This window comes from Ixodes scapularis, unplaced genomic scaffold (genome assembly GCF_016920785.2).
Source record: "Ixodes scapularis isolate PalLabHiFi unplaced genomic scaffold, ASM1692078v2 PGA_scaffold0__279_contigs__length_252992795, whole genome shotgun sequence".
NCBI classification, from domain to species: Eukaryota; Metazoa; Arthropoda; class Arachnida; order Ixodida; family Ixodidae; genus Ixodes; species Ixodes scapularis.
Window position 1 is genome coordinate 22767583 of NW_024609835.1, and position 19280 is coordinate 22786862.

Consider the following 19280-nt stretch of genomic DNA (forward strand, 5'->3'; position numbering starts at 1 on the left):
AGACCGTTGGAATAAAATGAGGGCAGCCTCGACTTCCATTTCCCCAGCCTTCTTATTCGTGTTCTTCTGGCATACATGTCCATCTCTCCAAGCTGGGTAGGAGGGGTCATCTTGCTTTGGCCCTTGCTCGCAGGCAGTGCAAAAGTTGCTGAGCACAACATAGTCCAGCACAAACCCCGTGAAAAGTTTGATCACAGTGCCGACGCCTATATGTGACGAATCTCCACGCGTCATCCAGGAGCCGTCATACATGACGGCGATGTTGCCGGGGTTGCCCATATTCAGCTGTGCGCGCTGTGAGAATATTTACTGCGAACAGATTGATCTTCTGATCACCTTTCACGCGCGGTGAGCTCCACGCCGACGAAATGTCACCGCAGTTGGCGCACGTCAGTGATAACTTGACAGTAAGTCTCTACTCGCGCTTGCTTTTGCCGATTAGTACGGCACCGCCGCATGTACCGCATTTCACGGACTGCATCAACACATTCAGTGACTAAACGAACAACAGTGAAACTCGTATCGTCCCGCGAGTAGTCCACGGTGTTCTTCGCGTCAGCCAAAATGTCCAACTTGCGCTTTGTTGCTGCCGTTGACGTGAGTTCCTGTAGCTTGTCATCGGCTTTCTTCTTCATTTCTTTTAAATCGGACGACCGCAACATTGTTGTGTCACGGCGAACGCAGCCACTGTCGACGGACGTTTCAGCGGTTCCAGCTGCCGACGGGCCTGCTAGGCCTACTATGCCTTCGAAGGCTTCGGTGGCTTCATCACTTTCAGAAAGTTGCGGATTCTCCATTCTCGCGGGCTCAGTGGGTTGTTTCTTGAAGTTTTCGATCGATGATTTCTTCCTCTTTTTACCAAACTTGTGCCTCGTGTTGAACTTTCTCGGTTGTTCTGACATCGCCGCGCACTCTGTCACTGATCGTGCGTTAACAAAATGGCGTCTTGGTTATGTCCAGGACGCGTGTAGCAGACGACGCTAGCCGAGCTCCGCCAATGCAATGGCGTTTTATCGTCACGTGTGCTAAGAGACCAATTGAATCGCGCGTGCTGCCTTTTCTTTTGTGCCGTTTTTCTATTCAACCAATGAGCGGAAGAAAGCAATGGTGGCGGGAAATTGAAGACGAAAAACCGCTCTATTAAACGAGACCACAATGGCTGCGATCGCAACCGTAGAACGGAAGCTGCACATATAGAAAAATGCGCTGTTCCAGCAAGGATTTTGACGCAAATCCAGCACATATTAATACTTTACATTGATATTGCAGCTAAAATACTGAGCCTAGAAATGAGAAACTTTGCAGATTTGAAGAAGAATAGTCTTAGATTTCGAAAATGCCATTTCCAAAAAAAAATCTTTTTTCGCGATTTTTGCGCTCCAAGGACTTGTGTCTCCCCTTAAAAAAAATAAAAACATAGCAAAATTAAAATTTTTTTTTTTTTTTTTTACTTTTTGTGTTTTAAATTTTTTTTTCTGCATGAAGGAGTAGACTTTTTCAACTGTGAAGTAGTCCATCTTGTTCCAGGAAATTTCAGTCCCAGAGAACCTTGAATGATGTTCCTGTATATTCAGAATGTCAAACGATAGCTTTCCCTTAAACAAGAATTCCTGCTAAAAAGTGAAACTGAGAAAAATGCGTTTGAAGGTTCAACTCCTGTTTTTTTCATTTTCGGACGATGCCAGAAACTTGAAATCCAACCGAGTCATTGGTGGCACCTTCAACTTCATGGGCGCATTGCTTCCTGGCAGCAGCTTGCGGCTTGCTTCTCAAAATCCACTTGAGGCATAAGTGGCACCTTCGACCTCCAGGCTCTGTTGCTCCCTGGCAATAACCACGAGCTTTCGTCTTTTGTGTGTGAGCCTTGAAGTGTTTTGTGCCTTGACTCTTGGCCTCACGATCTTCCCTAGTATCGCCTTGTGGGCATGCTTCTCCTGGTGGCTTCTTGGGGTGATGCCCTTCTCTTGAAGCATCTTTTCGAAACCTCTAGGTCCAAGGTTGAACTCGAGCACAGCTAGGGCGACAGCTGTCTCGACAGTTCGCAAAGAGGCAATTTCTGTCTTGTAGCATCGCTTCCAAATAAGGGTGTTAAAAGACTTATTCGCATTTTGTGTCATCATGCGAGAGCATCGGATGAGCAACTCCTGTCATGACAGCCGGTTGTAAACTGGAGCAAGTTCTCTTGCAACCTCTTTGGGTAATGCTAATCTGTGTGGTCGTGGTGTCGAAAGCTTCCCTGCTGCTTCAAGGGCCTTGTGGCGGTTATAATGGCACCACGAATCCTCGCCATCTGGACAGCCCACGTGACGGGCCTCCTCGTCCGTGGAGAATGTGTGGAACAGGCTGGCAAAGGTGGCTCGCTGCATCTTCACGACTGCATTGTCTTTCAAAGCGCAAGCATAGTAGTTTGTCAGCTTTTTCATGACTACGTTGGTCAGCTTTCCTTTGCCTCCCAGTCCTTGTCTTTGCTTTCTTGAGTTTCTCAAGCCCTGCGTACATCCTCTTCTCTACGTGATTGACGCAATCCTCCTTGTGGATGTTCTTGTCGTACAGGTCATGGACGGACACATGCGTGAAGGTCTTGTTGTCGCCGTCGCACAAAACAGTGATGTACTGCATATTGTTTAACTCCATAGACCGGCTAAAGATGGTTGCAGCCGCCTGTAGATCCGTTGCATTGGACGATCCCTGGTAGTTCTTCTGGCACGTTGCTTTGTGGGTTTCTGCCCACTCCTCGAAGTGTTCGTCGTCTCCCTTGGGGCACAACTGTGGCAATACTTGCTTTCGACCGAAAAGTTAAGCACCAAGCCGGTTTCTAGTTCAATTGCAACGCCAACTCCGAAGTGCAATGTATGGCCATGTTTATGCCACGTGCCTTTGTAGCTGATGCGGACATCTAGACAATCACTGCCGGCGCTCGGATCCCCGGTTGGTTGCGCGTCCCTGACGGCTTGCGCAGCCTCCCTCATTGCGTCACTCACTGCTTGCATCGCCGCATCGTGCACTTTCGCCACGATTTTCTGACACGACTTGACGTGCATCAAGGGCGGAGCATTGAGGCCTCCGAAAAGATTTGTGAGCTTTGTGAAACTGATGCCACAGTCTCTTCCCGCGACATTGAAACGCACCGCAAGTTTGTTTTATCGAGGCTTGCCGATTGATGTTGTGCGCCGTGTCCCGACGTTGTCTCCGCAAGTTGAGCTGCTAACCACAAACTAAAGGTTGGTGCCAATTCCTTCTTCTCGTGAGCTCAGTAGTTCTCCGTGGCACTTGGGGCAGAGTAAAACTGCGACAAGAATTTGCACGGCCAACACACTGAGGAGCCGATGGCCTTCCTGGGGCTTTTCAATAGGAGTGTCTGTCAGCTTCGGGTTGTCCGTAATTCCCGCGTCGAAATTGAGCAGGCTGAGTGTCTTCTCCCACGTGGTCAGCACATCCGATTCGGAGGAGACATGAAAGCCGATCAGCATCTGGAGATGAAGCTATAGGCTCCGATGTCCGCCAAGCACCAGTTGAACTTGAAAATCGTGACGACGTCGGCGGAGACGGCGACGATGGTGCTGGCAGAGACGGGTCCCTGTCTCTTGTGAGGAGTCCTACTGATCGACCCCTTGGTTTTCGCCATCGAGAACGCTAGCCAAAGCTACTGCAAGTGCTAACTTTGGAAGCAGGCATTCCTCGGCAGAAAAACTACTAGGAATAAAGAGGGAAAACGAATCTAGACAAACAGCAGCGAACTGGCGATACGATCAGAAGAGAAAGAAGCTGCCAAAAGCGCGCATGATGCGAACAAGGAGCTACGTCACCAAAGGCAGCCAATCGTGTGCCCTGTTTCGGGTCGCAACCAATGGGATTGCTGGTATCATAGCTCCCACATTTTTTCTTGTATGTATGGGGTTCTCCGAAGCCACAGATAGCCTCCAACATAGCAAGCTTCTATGGACAGAAACTAAAAAAAACGCCGCTTCCAACGAGCGCAAGATATTTTGGCTGCGTAGAACGAGCGCGGAGTAAGAGCCTTGCATTGGAGTCAGAGCCTCCAATGCAAGGTCTTCGAAGTGCAAAGCCAAAATAGCTTGCGTCCGGAAAAAGCCTCTTCCACGTCGGGGTACAAACAAGGCACATCCTTTCTGCCACTTTTGACAGCATTGTTAGTGTGCATGTCTTCAGTCTTCTTCCTTGGGCTGATGATTGCAGATAATGTGCTTGGAGCAAGGTCGAAATCTGCGGCAATTTTTTTTTGTTTTTGCGACCGCCGTTTGCTACTTTTTAAATATTACCTTCTGTCGCGAGGGAGGCAGCTTGACGTTTCGTCGCCATATTCACGGGCTTGGCATAGTGGTGGCTGCGGTCTTTTGGGGGACAAGCAGATGCCTTGGTGTTTGCTACCGCCGACAGGTGAAACCACCGTCACATTCTTTCTGCGGTTACGTGTCGAGTTCATAGACGGCACCAGCCACCACCCATAATGCGGGCACCAAGCGATAGAAACACCGAAAACCAAACATTTTATACATTGTCACGAGTGACAACTGATGAGGCGATGAAACACTCCAGCAAACTAAACATTAATAGGGCGAACCTGTGCTCAAACAACATCAGATTGAGCGGATGATAACAGGTGTCGATGGCGGCATAGTTGCAGGACCGAGCACAGGCAAAAGACTGACTCCGTACTGCGCGGTGCGGCTTCTTTTGAGCCTTCCCTGGGAGCCTAGAATGTTCTGCCTCTATCTTTCTCAAACTATACATTCTGGACCGGAACAAAATGAATGGCTCTCCAACCTTTTCGAATCTTTGACTTGCATATAGAAAGGTAAAAGCAGATGCAGTGCTGGGAATCAAACATGAGCCACCTGTGTGTGAGGCCAGTGCTGCCGACTCGGCTACGTAAGTGCACCGCAATATTCATTTTGTTGCATATTTTTTTTTTATTTATCAACTTTTTTCTGCTAGATTACACGTTTTGAGCCGCGTGAGGAATAGAAATTGATTCGTTATAGCCGATGCCGCACCAAATTTTCCAGTTTCGGTTTTGTTATTAGAGGAGCTCCCATCGAAAAAAGACCTGGACAACCAAACTTCGTATCTACTTTATTCTATGCAATAATTTGCTCTATCGGTGTTTGTTGTAACGAGTTTCCAATGTATGTATTCTTCTTTGAGATTTTAGTACGATCAAGTCATTAAGTAATCTTGTTAAGTGCTTTCATCATGACTGTAAGACACAGGCAGTCATCAATACTCACTCACAAGCCAAGAAACATGGCACTCTGAGTGTATTGGATTGGCATGGCTAACGGGACTGCTTGCTAGTGACGCTTTGCTCATGGTGATGAGGCTGCCACAACAATATCTGACTTATGTGGGTCTGAATAGTTTCAGTTTTGGTGCCCTTTAAACGGAAGAATACATATTGATTATCTAAGCAGTTCGGCCATAACATAAACAGGAATCCAACTCAAGTTGCCTGTACAGTAGGGGAGTCTACTTTACAAGCAACACATTTTCATGTTGGAAGGTTGCACATACTCTTGCCAATACAGTCGAAGCTCGTTAATTCGACTCTGACGGTTCCTCGAAAATAGATCAAATTATCGAAGAGTCAAATTATTGAACATCAATCAAAAACGAGTAACGACGTACGTCACGAGAAGCGGCGAAAAGCCAACCGTGACGACGGAGTTTTATTTCGAAAAAAAACGCCGATATTTTCTGCTGTCGCATTCCCGTCGGACGCTTCGCAAAAACAAATTTACGCATATCCTCAATGTGCGGCCACATCGTCCCGTCGGTGTCTTCAAACGTTGCGAAGTTCGCAAGTACATTGAGCGCAGCGGATGCTTCGGCAGGAGATGGGCGTGGCGGCGGCTCTTCGGCGTCACTCTCGCAGCTGTCGTCCTCCTGACCCTCGGGACGCTGAACCGATGCGATGATTTCGTCGTCAGTTAATTGACTGCACACAAGCACTCCATCATCTATCGCAACGTAATCATCGAAACTAACGTTTTCGGGTAGAGCGGACATTAGAGCACTGCACTCTTCGTCAAAGTTTTCATCTTCAATTGTGGTTGCCGATGTTGTAGCCGATGCAGTTGCCGATGTAGTAGCCGATGCAGTTGCCGATGTAGACGTAGTAGCCGATGCAGTCGTCGAACTCGCGGTATTTCCATCACACGAGAAACAACAGTGACAAAAGCTGTTCGCGATGACCTGGCTTGGCATGTCCGTCCAAGCTTTAACAAGCATATGAATCGCCGCCAACAGAGTGACTTCATAGCTCTTACCCTGGTCCAGACAAAGCAATATTCTTACCATGAGATGCTTGCGGTACAAGCCTTTCAGGTGTTTGATTATTCCTTGATCCATTGGTTGCAAGAGTGAGGTGGTTGCGGGTGGAAGGAAAATCAGGCGGATCATAGACAGCTCCGGCATTTTTGTATGCGCACTACAGTTGTCCGCTACTAACACGACCTTGCGCCCCTTAGACGCGAACTGGCGGTTAAATTTTTGAAGCCAATCTTGAAAGATCTCACGTGTCATCCACGCTTTTTTGTTGAAACGGTAGTCCGTTGGAAGCCGCGGGATGTTCCGAAAGCGTCGTGGCGTTTTGGATTTTCGATCACCAAAAGAGGCAGACGTCTTATGCCTGTCATGTTGGCTGCCACGAGCACGGTCACCCGCTCTTTACTGCATTTTCCCCCAGTGCAAGGATCCCCTTTGAACGTTATCGTTTTGTCGGGGAGAGCTTTGAAAAACAGTGCCGTTTCGTCGCAATTGAATATGTCCTCGGGCGCATACTCCGCGAGAATACGTGCGAACTCCGACGTCTTCCAGTTTTCACACAAATCTTCATCCACATCGGCTCTTTCACCACACACGTGCTTAAAAATAAGAGAGTGCCTCTCCCTGAATCTTGCGAGCCATCCCTTGGAAGCACGGAATCCCTCGATGCCCAAACGTTCGCTGAACTGTTGAGCCTTTGCGCGAATCATGTCTCCAGTCATCGGAAGGTTGTGCGTTCTTACTTCTGTCACCCATTTGTAAACGGCTTCTTCGAGTTCTGGATGGGCTGCACTGCGAAGGCGTTTTCTTGAATTCACAAATTGCTCTTCTTCAAAAGCTTTCACAATTGCTGCTTCATTCCTAATGTAGGTAGCAAGCGTGCTTTTCTTGAGGTCATACTTTTCGGCAATTTCTTTTCTGGACAATTTTCCCTCCCTAACTTCGTTGAGTATGTGAACTTTTGTTTTTAAATCATTCGAAGAGTACTTTCCTCGCTTTTCTTTTGACATTTTCTGGTATGAGCGTTAAACGCCGCGTACTCCAAAGAACAGAAACTGCGTGACAGCACGGTCCCTCTTCATCGCTCGCTTATTTTTCTCCAGTCTCCTTCTCCATCCTCCCGACGTTCTTTCTCACTTCATCGCTCACTCATTTCCTTCTTGTTGCTCCCGTCTCCTTCCGTGCGCCTCCCCACGTGATCGGGCCGGTGCGCTCTGACTGGGTCTTATCTCGACTAACCAAATCGGCCCTTTCTCCGACGCGAGGCGCCAGCGAAAGGGCGCCTGTCTGCACGGGCGATCTTTTGTGGAGCGCGCCCCGGCTCGAGGCGCCGGGGGCGCCGACGGCATCGCGCGTCTGTGGAGGTGTCGCAATCAGGTGCGGGCTCGCTGCAACGGCTGTTTGCCAATATGGGTAGGGACGCGTGTTGTGTTCTGAGGCGCCGTTTTAACCTTAAAACTTATAGTGTTAGCTTAAAAAATATTTCCCGGTTATAAAGATGCTGGCTCCCGGGACGAATTATCGGGTTGGGGATATTTATCAGATCGAAATACCGGGGTTTTCTGTCTATTGAAGCCTGTACATTTCTGACGGTGCTAAACGGAAGGATTGAATTAACGCGATGATAGAAATAACGGGAGTCGAAATAACGAGCTTCAACTGTATTCAGGCATGCCCGGTGTGGGGCGTGCAAGTGTGTGCTGAAGAGGACCTCTCGCTTATTGTGCGGTACTGTTTCACCCTCTAAATCGCACGTGGAAGCCCTTGCCAAGCATCTTGTTTGCCTCTTCTATATTCAATGCTCGTCAGCGGCATATCTCCAGAGCGGTCCTCAAATCAGTGGGGAACCCCTTTAACAGACTCAAAAGATACCTCTTCGAAAGTGTAAAGGAGGTGTGAGAACCACTACCTTCCTTGCCCAAAAGGTTGTTCTTGGACTTGGGAGATACATCCATAAACAAAAATTTAAGTGTCACAGCGATCTGTCTGTTGACTAACCTGAAACTGGTTGAGCGTTTCATCTGCATTCCGTCGTGCTTGACAGAAGGCGTGTTGCTCGTAAAAGGTGCTCTTCACGAGTTAGTTGTCTGTTTTTTTTTCTTCGTATATCTTGTTGTGAACTATGCCAGCTGGTTTTAAGTCTAGTTATTTTGTTACAGTATGCGTAGATCACAACAAAGGATTCCATATTGACCTGGATGATTATCTGTCTGGACTACTGATGCTTGCAGACGAACTTGTGAGTACCTTCAGCTATCCGAGGATAACCTCTGCATGCAGTTTGGGTGCTCCATCGACATTTAGAGCTTGGGGATGCAAGTCAGTGCGCAGAAATTGCATTTATTTCTAAATTGGCTTTTTTTTTTTATGAGGCCTATGGCACCTATTTATTCATTCATATATTTCCTCAGGGCCTGAAGGCATTACAGAAAGGAGGCAGTAATAGCAAAAAAAAGTATGGGAAAGTAAATATTTAAGAATACAAAACCTGCAATATTTTTTTGACAGTATAGTAATAGGGGTTAAAACGGCCGACATGATTTTCGGAAACCTCCGAGGGTGTGTTTCTCCACGCTGGTTCTTCCTGCATTCTGTTTAGCTTTACCAAAAACTTAACTGGTTAATGTTTCCCTAATACGTAAATGATTCTTCATGTTAGAGAATATGTTTGCGGCATCAGAAGGTTGTCACAGCTCTTTGTGGTGGAGGGATTGCTCGACGTCGTTCGGGGTTCTCTTAATTTTTTCTCCTTTTTCCGCATCTTGTCCTCGTGTCTTTAACTCTCCCTCTGGTGGTCTTTCAGAGTCGCTTTGCGGTGAATAGTGTCACCTCGGGAGACTATAGCTGGCCGCTGAAGATCTCTCGCTTTGTGACCGAGATGAACCTGGGCTTCCGCCTGCTTAACCTGAAGAACGACATGCTGAGGAAGAAGTTTGATGCCCTCAAGTACGACCTCAAGAAGGTCGAGGAAGTCGTGTACGACCTGTCGATTCGAGGCCTTAAGCCGTCCGGCGACGCCCAACCTCCTACTGACGCCTAGTCACATAGGCGGGACTTTGCGAGTTGTGTCTCAGTACTTCTTTATTTTCCATTTTTTTTTCAATCTTTCTGAATAAAAGGAGGAAAGTCCTTTCATTCGATTCGTCATCTGTGTTTCTCAAACGGTACTTAATAGTTTACGGGAGTTCTCAAACTTTTTGATTTTAAGAAACACATACTGCAAGTGGCTTTATATTTCATGTTGACTTCACCTCCACCAATTCCACGCTAATAGAAAATTACTGCAAAAGCTTGCCATCCAAAAGTGTCACTCATGCACGCAGCGCACCAACCTGTTTACTCCCAGTCGTAAACTTTGATTCACAAAAAATGTTTTGCAACATTTTTGTCAAATTTGCACTCTTGAATACATTGTTGTTTGCAGTATCGTATATATGGCCAAAAACCCTCTCTTACTCGGCACTATTTCGATGGAACAGTGCAGAAGCACCTCTTAAAGGGGCGCTGACGGGGTATTTATGCTCCCCTAAACACCATTGCATTCGCATATCAAGATGTTTAACCAACACGCTCTCCTAATTCTACCTGTATTTATGCTTGCTAAGGTTTTTATTTTAACATGATCTATAACGGCCCAACTACCCAAAAAACAATTTACGGCTCAAAATTTTTTTTTTTTTTTTCCCGCTTGAGAACAGCTGGTCGAGAATTGGCTGGTTTCAGTCACGCTCACGCTAATTTTTATGATCACGTGGCGTTCAAACTATATGTACCAAATATATTCAAAGTCATGGGTCATCTAAGCCAAATTTTAATACTAAAAATAGAAAAGAATGTGGACCCCATTTTTGTGGCCTCTAAAAAACTGCAAATACAATAAAAAAAAAATAAAAAAAAGTTGCACAGACCACTGTGAACGCAGTCTCCTGCAATATGAAAGACCCACTGAAAGCGCGTGGCCAAGGAGGTGGCTGGGGGGGTCACTACGCGCGTTTCAGGCGATTCCATTCTTTTCCGAGGGGAGGATTTGTGGCGGTCCACCGGCCTACCAAGCAGCAGATAAAAGACGACGACGTTACTCGTCGATACGAGCCCGGTGGCACGAGAGAATAAACAGAACGTTTTCACCTAAGCTCGGAGTCGGTCGCACCATCTATTCTGTCCTTAAGATCGAACGCGCTACAAAATGGTGACCCGGACGTGATCCGAACACGCAACCTTCTGATCTGTTGCGTGTTCGGATTACGTCTATTCATTAACCAGGCCTGCTCCTTTAGGGGTGGGGCTTTGCGGAGACCATCAAAGAGATATCGGCTAACCCATGCATCTTTTCCCGCACGAGTGGTTTGCTTCCCAATTTTCAGTAGATATGTGTCCACATCGGGCAGGCCCTCGAAGTAAGAGGCAGAGTAGGTACGGTTGTTTGCATCTGGAAAGGTTGCACTGAACCAGTTATCCAGTGCGGCTCTGTCCGCGAATCTAGGAAGCGCCACTGGCATCCTGTGTGCTCGTGCTTGGTAGCTCTCTCAGTCGTAGGCTCTCACATAGTTGTCCAGGCCAACAAGCGTGGCACTTTGGGATGTGACGATCTCCACGTTCTCGAGCACTTCAGCATCATCGCAGCGAGATTGAGCGGGGAGGTATCTGTCGTAGTTCGTCATTAGGTACCTGAATGCAGACTCAGGTTTGGCCTCCTCTGCACCCATCAGGATCATTGCCCTCTCGAACAGGGTGTGGCGGTCCACCGGCCTACCAAGCAGCAGATAAAAGACGACGACGTTACTCGTCGATACGAGCCCGGTGGCACGAGAGAATAAACAGAACGTTTTCACCTAAGCTCGGAGTCTGTCGCACCATCTATTGTACCAGAGGTTCCAGGAGACCCCAATCAGGGTCAGGCCTTCTCCCCCGTCTCGGCGCAAGTTCAACACATACCGAGGGGAACAACTAAACCCTTCGAGCCCTTCACACTTGACGTCGTCAAGTGGGAAGGCTCCGAAGGTTGTGACGAGGTCGTACAACCTTGAAGGGTTCAGGACAAACGGCGGGAGATGTATGTCCGTGCTCTTCGACATCATCCTTATGAGGTTGGTTGCTAATGGTGTGCCCATAGCGCTCAGCATTTTCTGTGTTTTGGCTTTCCCTTGAGGGTGCTGTGAGATGCCCACCAGCAATCCGTTTAGTTCTGTGAATGCAGCGTAGCTGCGACAGTTCAGTTTGTATAGCCAGAAGTACGATGAAAACACCACGTCAATTCCGGAGCCCTGCTGGAAGAAGCCCGTGGTGCCTCCTGACAATGCTGCGACAAGTTCAGCCTTCTCGGCCCAGCATGCTGCATAGCCGAGCATGAGCTTGGCATGCGTTTGCACTGCCTCAGGGGTGTCCGGTGCGGTCGCAAGAGTGGTGAAATGCGCACTGAAGTCTCGGAGGAGGGCCTCTATCTGAGTGTCTCTTCTGGCTCTCAACTGCATTATGGAGGTGGTGAAAAGGTAGGCACCTACCTCAGTAGAGACCCTGCTGGTGGCCCCGTCTGGAACACATCCACGGATGTCTAGCTTGTTCCGTTTGGTTAGGGGCACTGGAGGGGCCACCTTTCCTTTTGATTTCAAAAAGGCCTTCACGCCTGTCAGCAAGGACTTGAGTCGGACTTTTCGGTCTGCAACCCCAGTCGCCCCTCCATCTGTTTTTTCATGCGGAGCAGCATCTCTCTGAAGACCCCGATTAGGCTTGGTGGAACCTCGACCCTTGTCGCTACTGAACCCTCGAGAATACCGATTAGGTCATCGGGGCTCGTCATGTCCATGCTGGTCCTGAACACTTTACAAGCCTCTCTGTACTTCTCGAGCACTTGAGCATCATCGCAGCGAGATTGAGCGGGGAGGTATCTGTCGTAGTTCATCATTAGGTACCTGAATGCAGACTCAGGTTTGGCCTCCTCTGCACCCATCAGGATCATTGCCCTCTCGAACGCATCGCTGTGCCCTTTCTCTGCTGCCGCATTGCTCCAATAAGCCTGACTTCAGCGTCCCTGCGTGGTTTGCGCAGGCTGTCTTCTGCACCACTCTCTGCCACGTCGTCCGGCTCGTATCACTAGCCAACGGCAACAGCCCAACTCACCTGCTGCTGCCGCAACCACTCAATCGCTCCGTCCCCTACAGGCTGCATAGCTGCAGGCGACGGCTCTAGGGGGGGAGCTCTGTGGCGGTCCACCGGCCTACCAAGCAGCAGATAAAAGACGACGACGTTACTCGTCGATACGAGCCCGGTGGCACGAGAGAATAAACAGAACGTTTTCACCTAAGCTCGGGGTCGGTCGCACCATCTATTCCGTCCTCAAGATCGAACGCGCTACAGATTTACTCGGGGCTCAGCTAAAGCGCAACACGCGCTTATAAGTTTTGGTTTTGCAGTGGAGAGGAGTTAGTCAGCATCGTGCCTCGGCTATGTCCTCATAACGCCCAAACTGCTGCCTGAGAGAGATCGGCCTGAGCCAAGCTGATTATTGAGACTCTGTTAAAGCACGAGATCCGTGCCACCCGTCTTACCAATAAGTGCAGTTTTCAACGAATTTTATCTTTTGAAAATGTGACTCTGTTACCACTTTAATATTTGTTTATTTGGCTGTGCCTGTCTTGACATTTTACACCAGAAACAACTTATAGAAAACAGTGATGATTAGCTTGTTTCGAACCTTCGTAACCATATATCTCTAGGCATAACGCCAATGAGAAGCTGTGCGCTCCTGAATGTGTGTGCGACATCTTCCGGCGGGCACTGGGCCCGAGATAGAGTGCCTCTGAGCATGCACCACCTTTGTGCAGCTCTGGGGAGATGGCAACATTTGTGCTGGCCTTTCTGCAGACTCAGCCTCCAGGCTGTGAAATCGAGGTGCTTGGTGTGGTGGCCCACGTGTCGCTGGCTGTGCAGCGCATTATTGCTCGTTCTTCTGAGAAGAATTTAGCCGCTAATCTTGCGCTCTTGCTTCCGGACTCTCACGAAACCGCTTATGGTGTTTGGCTTGAATGATGTCGTTGCAGTCCTGAGCAGTTCTCTGAAATAGGTGTTTGTCCATCAAGGCAGCACACTTAATTTTACTGCCTTCATCGTTGAGAGGAGTGCCTTGCAGCTCAATGTTGATCCCAGAGCTGGGCAGTACCTGGGGTGTCTACCAAATTGTTCTTTTCCAAGTTCCCTGACTTTTCCAGTTTTTTCCCAGACTATTTAAATTAAATTCCCCGACTCACAACCCGCAAAAAATTTTCCGACTACTGCCATCAAAATAAATATATTGCACAGATAGATTATTTGCAATGTAAAATATTTTATTCAAGTTAAATAAAGCAACTACCTCACTCCTGAAGTAGTTTAGAATAAAACATTGTCCAGGGCCTATTGTTTCAGGGTGTTAACTGCCTCTTCAAGGCAAGTTAAGATCAAGATGATCCTTTGCTTCTTTTCTCGAAGCTCTTGGACGAGAGTGGCCACTCTCTTCCTTTCAGCCTTTGATGCATCCAATCTTCCTTGCCTCTTTGTATCTCCTCCTTCCATTGGGCATTGGCACCACAAACCATTTGTATCATCCTGCTTGTAAGATAAACTTTGGCCACCCCTCCCATTGCTGAGACTCCATCATAGAGCACTCTTTGCGCTATCAGTGACTCTTCCTTGAGGACAAGACACCCCTTGTTTGCAGAGAATCCCCATTCCACAGCTGCACTGCTGTGAGACAATCAGAACTAACTGGACAAACAAAAAATAACTGTGGTCCAGTGAACAGAGGCCTTTGCTCTTTTCTGTCAAAGTCCTTCAACTGCCTGTACAGAGCTCGGTGGGCATACCTCTACATAGGAATGGTGGGTTTGCTGCTCTGCTGCCAAGCCAGTCAGCTGCTGGTGCTTTCTTGGCACCTCCAGTGCAATGCATAACTGTTTTTCATGAACACTTGGAAACAATGCACTAGTCGGATCCAAGCAGCCTGCACCTCTTGTCAACTTGTATTTCAAAGGTGACCTTTTCAGAACTTTTTGTGAACACTCCTTCTCGAAGGAAACAATCTGTTTTTAAACTGAGCACAATCAGTTGCGATGGTTTTGAGATCTTTCAAAGCTCATTCTTAGCAACAAATCCAGTGTTGAATGCGGAAGCTGCCAAAATGCTATCGGGCTTCTCCAAGTCAGATGTTGGAAGTCTTCCCAAGTCAAGCCAAGTCGGAAGGCTTGTCCAAGTCCGAAGATGCAGACTTCAGGAGATTGAATGAACTCGTGGCCAAAATTCATACTCATTTGTTCTTTTAAAGTTGGGTTCCTAAAAGAGCCGCATAAAGGGGGGAATCGCCGCTTTCATAATTTTTAGCTGATTCGAAACTTGTTTCCTTGCAAGTTGAGTGATGTGATAATTTGCATTCCAGTCCTGGGAGGTGCAACTGTACAGTCACTGTAACTCCGGAGGAACTTGCTTCTTGCGAAAATGAAATCCCGGTGTTTGAGAGCAAAGCAGGAGCTGGGATTCCATTTAATTTCATTGCATTTATTTCGGCTCGGGAGAGATGGAGGTGCAGCAGAGAGGCCTAAGGCCCATACCAGATGGCCTGCAACACCCAAACTAGATAAAAATATAAAAAAAGGGGGGGGGGGGGGAAGGGGGATAAACATTAAACACTAGTAACAACAAAAGGGGGGGGGAGGGGAGTAGATAAACAATAAACTAATAACAACACTATGCACAGTCGGAAACGGAAAGGAACGCAAACAGCAGGCTGACGGCCCCCAGCGCCATGCCGAAGCCCGGGACCCGCCGAGTTAGGGCTGAACACATCCTACTCGAATGTGCCCGACCCTAGCCCAACGCGCACCAAGCTCCAGCGCAGCGCCGGCGGCTCCCCGAGAACCATTGACCGGCCGCCCGCGCCCCATCCTGCCCCGACTGTACATATACAACAAGGATTATGACGGCGAGTGGCAGAGATGACTGGCCACCTCTTGACGGAAGAGTTCCATTTCTTCACGTGGCGTGGACGGGCACTAAGCAAGGCAAGTAGGCAGCGAGCGCCAGTGTGCAATGGCCCTCACCATGAAAAACTGATGGTGCCTTTTGTCCTGGCAAACACTAGCTGCAAGATGCCCGACCGGTTTTGACGCAAAGCGACCAGGGAGCAGATCCGGTTGAATTCTCAAAATGTTAGCCAACAGTCTCACTGATACGATAGCTCGTCGTAGACCAAGAGGCTTCCACCCGACGGCCTGTAGCATATGAGCAGTTTGCGTGTCTTGGTAACGGGCTAGGTTGGAGTGCGTCTGCCTCTTCAAGATGGCGTAGGCACCCCAATGTTTCACATTTTCCAGCACCGCTACATGGTGCAATTGGTGCGGGTTCCATATTGGACTGCAGTAGTCCAGCTGTGGGAGCACGAGTGCAGTAAGAGCTGCCACAGTTTCTCGGGTTCAGCCCCTTTAGACACACGGAGACAGAAACCCAACTGTTGGCGTGCTTTCGAAGTCACCTCCCCAATGTGAGCAGAGAAGCGAAGCTGAGGGTCCAAAGTGACACCAAGCAGCTTCGCACTTGGCTTCCAGCTGAGGGTAGCACCATTGAGGTACAGATCAGGGGTCCAGCGGACGTCGGGCACAGGAGAACATCATGGCCGAGCACTTGTCAGCGTTTAGAACTAGCCTATTCTGGCAGGACCACCCGTATACTGCCTCAAGTTCGTGCTGGAGCTGCTGCTGGTGAATAGGGTCGGAGTTGGGATGGATGAGCCTTCGGTTGTCTGCGTAGAGCAGAGGCTTGCACTGTAGTGGCTCCACAACATCATTGATAAACACGTTGAAGAGGGTGGGACCAAGCACACTGCCTTAGGGCACACCGGACAAGACCCAAACTGTATCACACAGCACCACGAAAAATGACACGCTGAGTGCGGCCATGTAGAAAGTCTGTTAACCAGTTAAGGAGTTCCCCACAAAGACTAAAGGCAGAGAGCTTGCTTACGAGGATCTTGTGGTCTACTCCGCCTTATGCCTGCCGGAAGTCCAACTGAACAAGCACAGAGGGGGTATGACCATCCAGATAGTCACTGGCAGTGTGGACAAGAACAGCCAGGGCGGACTCGCAGCTGCGACCGGGTTGAAAGCCGTTTGATGCACCGTCAGTAGATTATGTTGCTCAAGGTGAGCAAGCAGTTTCTTGTTTATTACGCGTTCCATGGTCCTGCAACCTACAGAGGTCGTGGAGATAAGGCGGTATGATAATGTAGTCTCAATTAGTGCCTTGCCTCCTTTGTGCACAGGTGTCACTATGGCACGTTTCCACTGTCCTGGCACCTTTGCCACCGAGAGGAAGTTCCCGAAAAGCTGGGTAAGGGACCGGGCATAACCTGGTAGAGCAGGCTCGCAGGAATGCTGGGTGGATGCCGTCGGGTCCCGCGCTTTGGGAGATGTTGAGGCAGCGCAGCGCCTCCTTAGTGTCGTCCTCAGTGATCGTTGGCCTGGCAGGTAGAACACAGCCGGATGCTTGGATACTAGGAGTGCCGAGAGGTAAAGGCACATCTAAGTCAACATTGGGAGCCTACACAGAAGAGAAATGGTCACTGTACAGTTTAGCAATAGTCTGCGGTTCACTGAGGGCAGTGCCATCCTTTTTGAACTCCGGGACAGAGGAGGACCTGCATTGGCTCTTCATACATGTACGCCCAGAAAAGCTTGGGAGGGTATGCAGATTTCTCGGCAATCATGCGCAGGTACTCTTTGTGGGCCGTATACACCTACTACTTCAGTTATTGTTGTGGCTTACGTGCTACAGTTGGGACGTCTGGATGATTAGTCTTTTTGGCTTTTCTGAAGAGTTTCCTCTTTTTGTTGGAGAGGTGTATATCATTGGAGATCCAGGGGTCCTCCGACGGCCGGACACTTGTTTGGAAGGCACACAATCTGCCTCAGTGGCGCTCATCATGTCCAGCCACATTTCATAAGCATCATCTACTGATGGGTTGCCTAGGACCAGACTAAAAAGGAGCGAAATACAGGAGGTTGCTGAGGTGCGATAGCTTCAGTTTGGAGAAGTTCCGAACCGTTTTGGTATAAAGGCCAGACTTCGGTAGCGTCAAGAGGCTCGAAAAGCGGATGGCGTCGTGGTCAGACCCAGCCAGACTCGGCTGGATGGAACAGTTAGTTATGAGGGGAAGGTTGCTTACGAACACAAGGTCTAGGAAGGAAGCTTTGTTATGTGATTGACCTGTACGAGGGTTCACTGCCTTAAGGTCCTCTGACTCCGGGTCACGTCTCCAACGGCACGGCAGTTGACGGGGCACAACGATCAACACACCACCCCCCACGACGCACAGTCCCTCCTGTAGATGGCATGCCTGGTGGTACTAATGAGCTGGTCGTCTTGGGCAGACTGATCTTGGTGAGTTTGAAGAAATTGGGCTGACCAGTTGTTGACACTGGAGGGTAGAAGTGGGGACATCGACGAGGGAATGCTCTCGCTGCACATAATAAACATTGAAAGTAATAGGAGAGCTTGTTACTTGAACATACTGAAAGTTTTTTGATTGCAAGTATGAACGAAGCACAAACGGGGAGAAACACGACAGACACTGATGGCGTTCGACTTGCAACACCCAAAAAGAAACAAAAAGAAATATTGATATAATAGTTTTCCTAAAACGTTGTTTGCTAGAAAAGCAAGAAATGAGGAAAAATGAATTCCAAGTATAAAAAGTGATCCACTTTGTTTTGAGAGAAGATGCACTCAAAAGAAGCACCCAGGAGCATAAGTGGGGCCTCCCTCGACGCGACGCTGCTTAGCTGCAATAGCATAGAGTTTATGCCTTGTCTTGGCCACCTTTTAGCTCTCCGGCGCACTTACCCGTGCTCGTGACAGACATGCCTTCGGGGTTTGCTGCACATCCTTGGTGGTGTGTGAGCAAGGAGCTATGTCCACATTCTTGAGGACTCTTTCAATGCTTTTTGGTCGGTATTAAAGTCTAGCACAGCTATGGCTGCGGCCTTCTCAGCCGTCTTCAATGAAGCGACTTTGGTTTTTGGGCACCTCTTCCAAACCACAGCGTGCAGCGACTCATTTGCATTTTGGGTCTGCATCCTCAAGCAGTGTGCGAGCATGTCTGACTTTCCCAGTCTATTGTAAAGGGGCACAAGCTGCTTGGAAATTTTTTTACTGAACGCCGGGCGATGGGCTTGAGCCATCGACTGCTTGCCAGCAACGAGCAGGGCCTGATGTCTGTTATAGTGACACGAGGATTCTTCACCATGAGGGCAGACAAGGTACTGAGGCTCAGCATTTATTTATTTATTCAAGTTCCCTTAAAGGCTCTCGTTGAGGGCATTCCATAAGGAGAGCATAAAACAGTAACAACGACATATCCATTGAATATGAGTGAAATAGACTCGCAAACATGGCCCACTGCATCTTTTTCACATCTGGTGCATTCTCTTTGAGGTGGCAGCGTAATAGCTGGTCAGCTTCTTCACAAGTGCTTTCAGCAGTTTTTTTTTACATCCCGGGCCCTTCTTCATCTTTTTGATGCTCTCAATGTTGGAGAAAACCCGCTTCGCTACATGGTTAAGTCTTCTTTGACTATGGCCTTGTCATACTGATCCAGTTTGGAGACGTGCAGGAAGGCTTTGCTGTCGCCATCGCTGAGCACAGTTGTGTACTGCAGCTTATGCAGCTCTTTCGAGCTTGTGAATATGACATCGGCCGCCCCCACTTCCATGACCTGTGGAAGGCCGGTGAAGTTTTTTGGCATACTGTTTTCTGGGATTCCATCAACCGTTCATAACCTTCTTCACCGTTTTTTGAACCTAGATGCAGGCGTGGCAGTAGATACCGTATTTTACCCGAAAATATGTCGACACCTGCTGACTGAACCCACCGAGAATAAAAAGAAAATAATTTGACTTGCATTTTTAAAAGGAGGACAGAAAATTGTGATAATACACACCTTTATTAATTGCGTGCTCCACTAGACCTGACTA

The 19280-nt window shown here is 48.5% G+C and overlaps 1 protein-coding gene and 1 pseudogene across 1 annotated transcript in view; one reads left to right on the forward strand and one right to left on the reverse strand.

The window, feature by feature from the left end:
• Nucleotides 1-9420, forward strand: part of LOC8031572 (translin) — a 47877-nt gene extending 38457 nt beyond the window's left edge. The window contains exons 5-6 of the mRNA XM_040213795.3: nt 8445-8524; nt 9089-9420. Of these exons, the coding sequence (XP_040069729.2) occupies nt 8445-8524; nt 9089-9325 (317 nt within the window). The 3' untranslated portion in view covers nt 9326-9420. The remainder of the gene's footprint in view (nt 1-8444; nt 8525-9088) is intronic.
• A 5807-nt stretch (nt 9421-15227) lies between these two features.
• On the reverse strand, nt 15228-16487 carry LOC120842646 (annotated as a pseudogene).
• Nucleotides 16488-19280: the final 2793 nt, after the last annotated feature.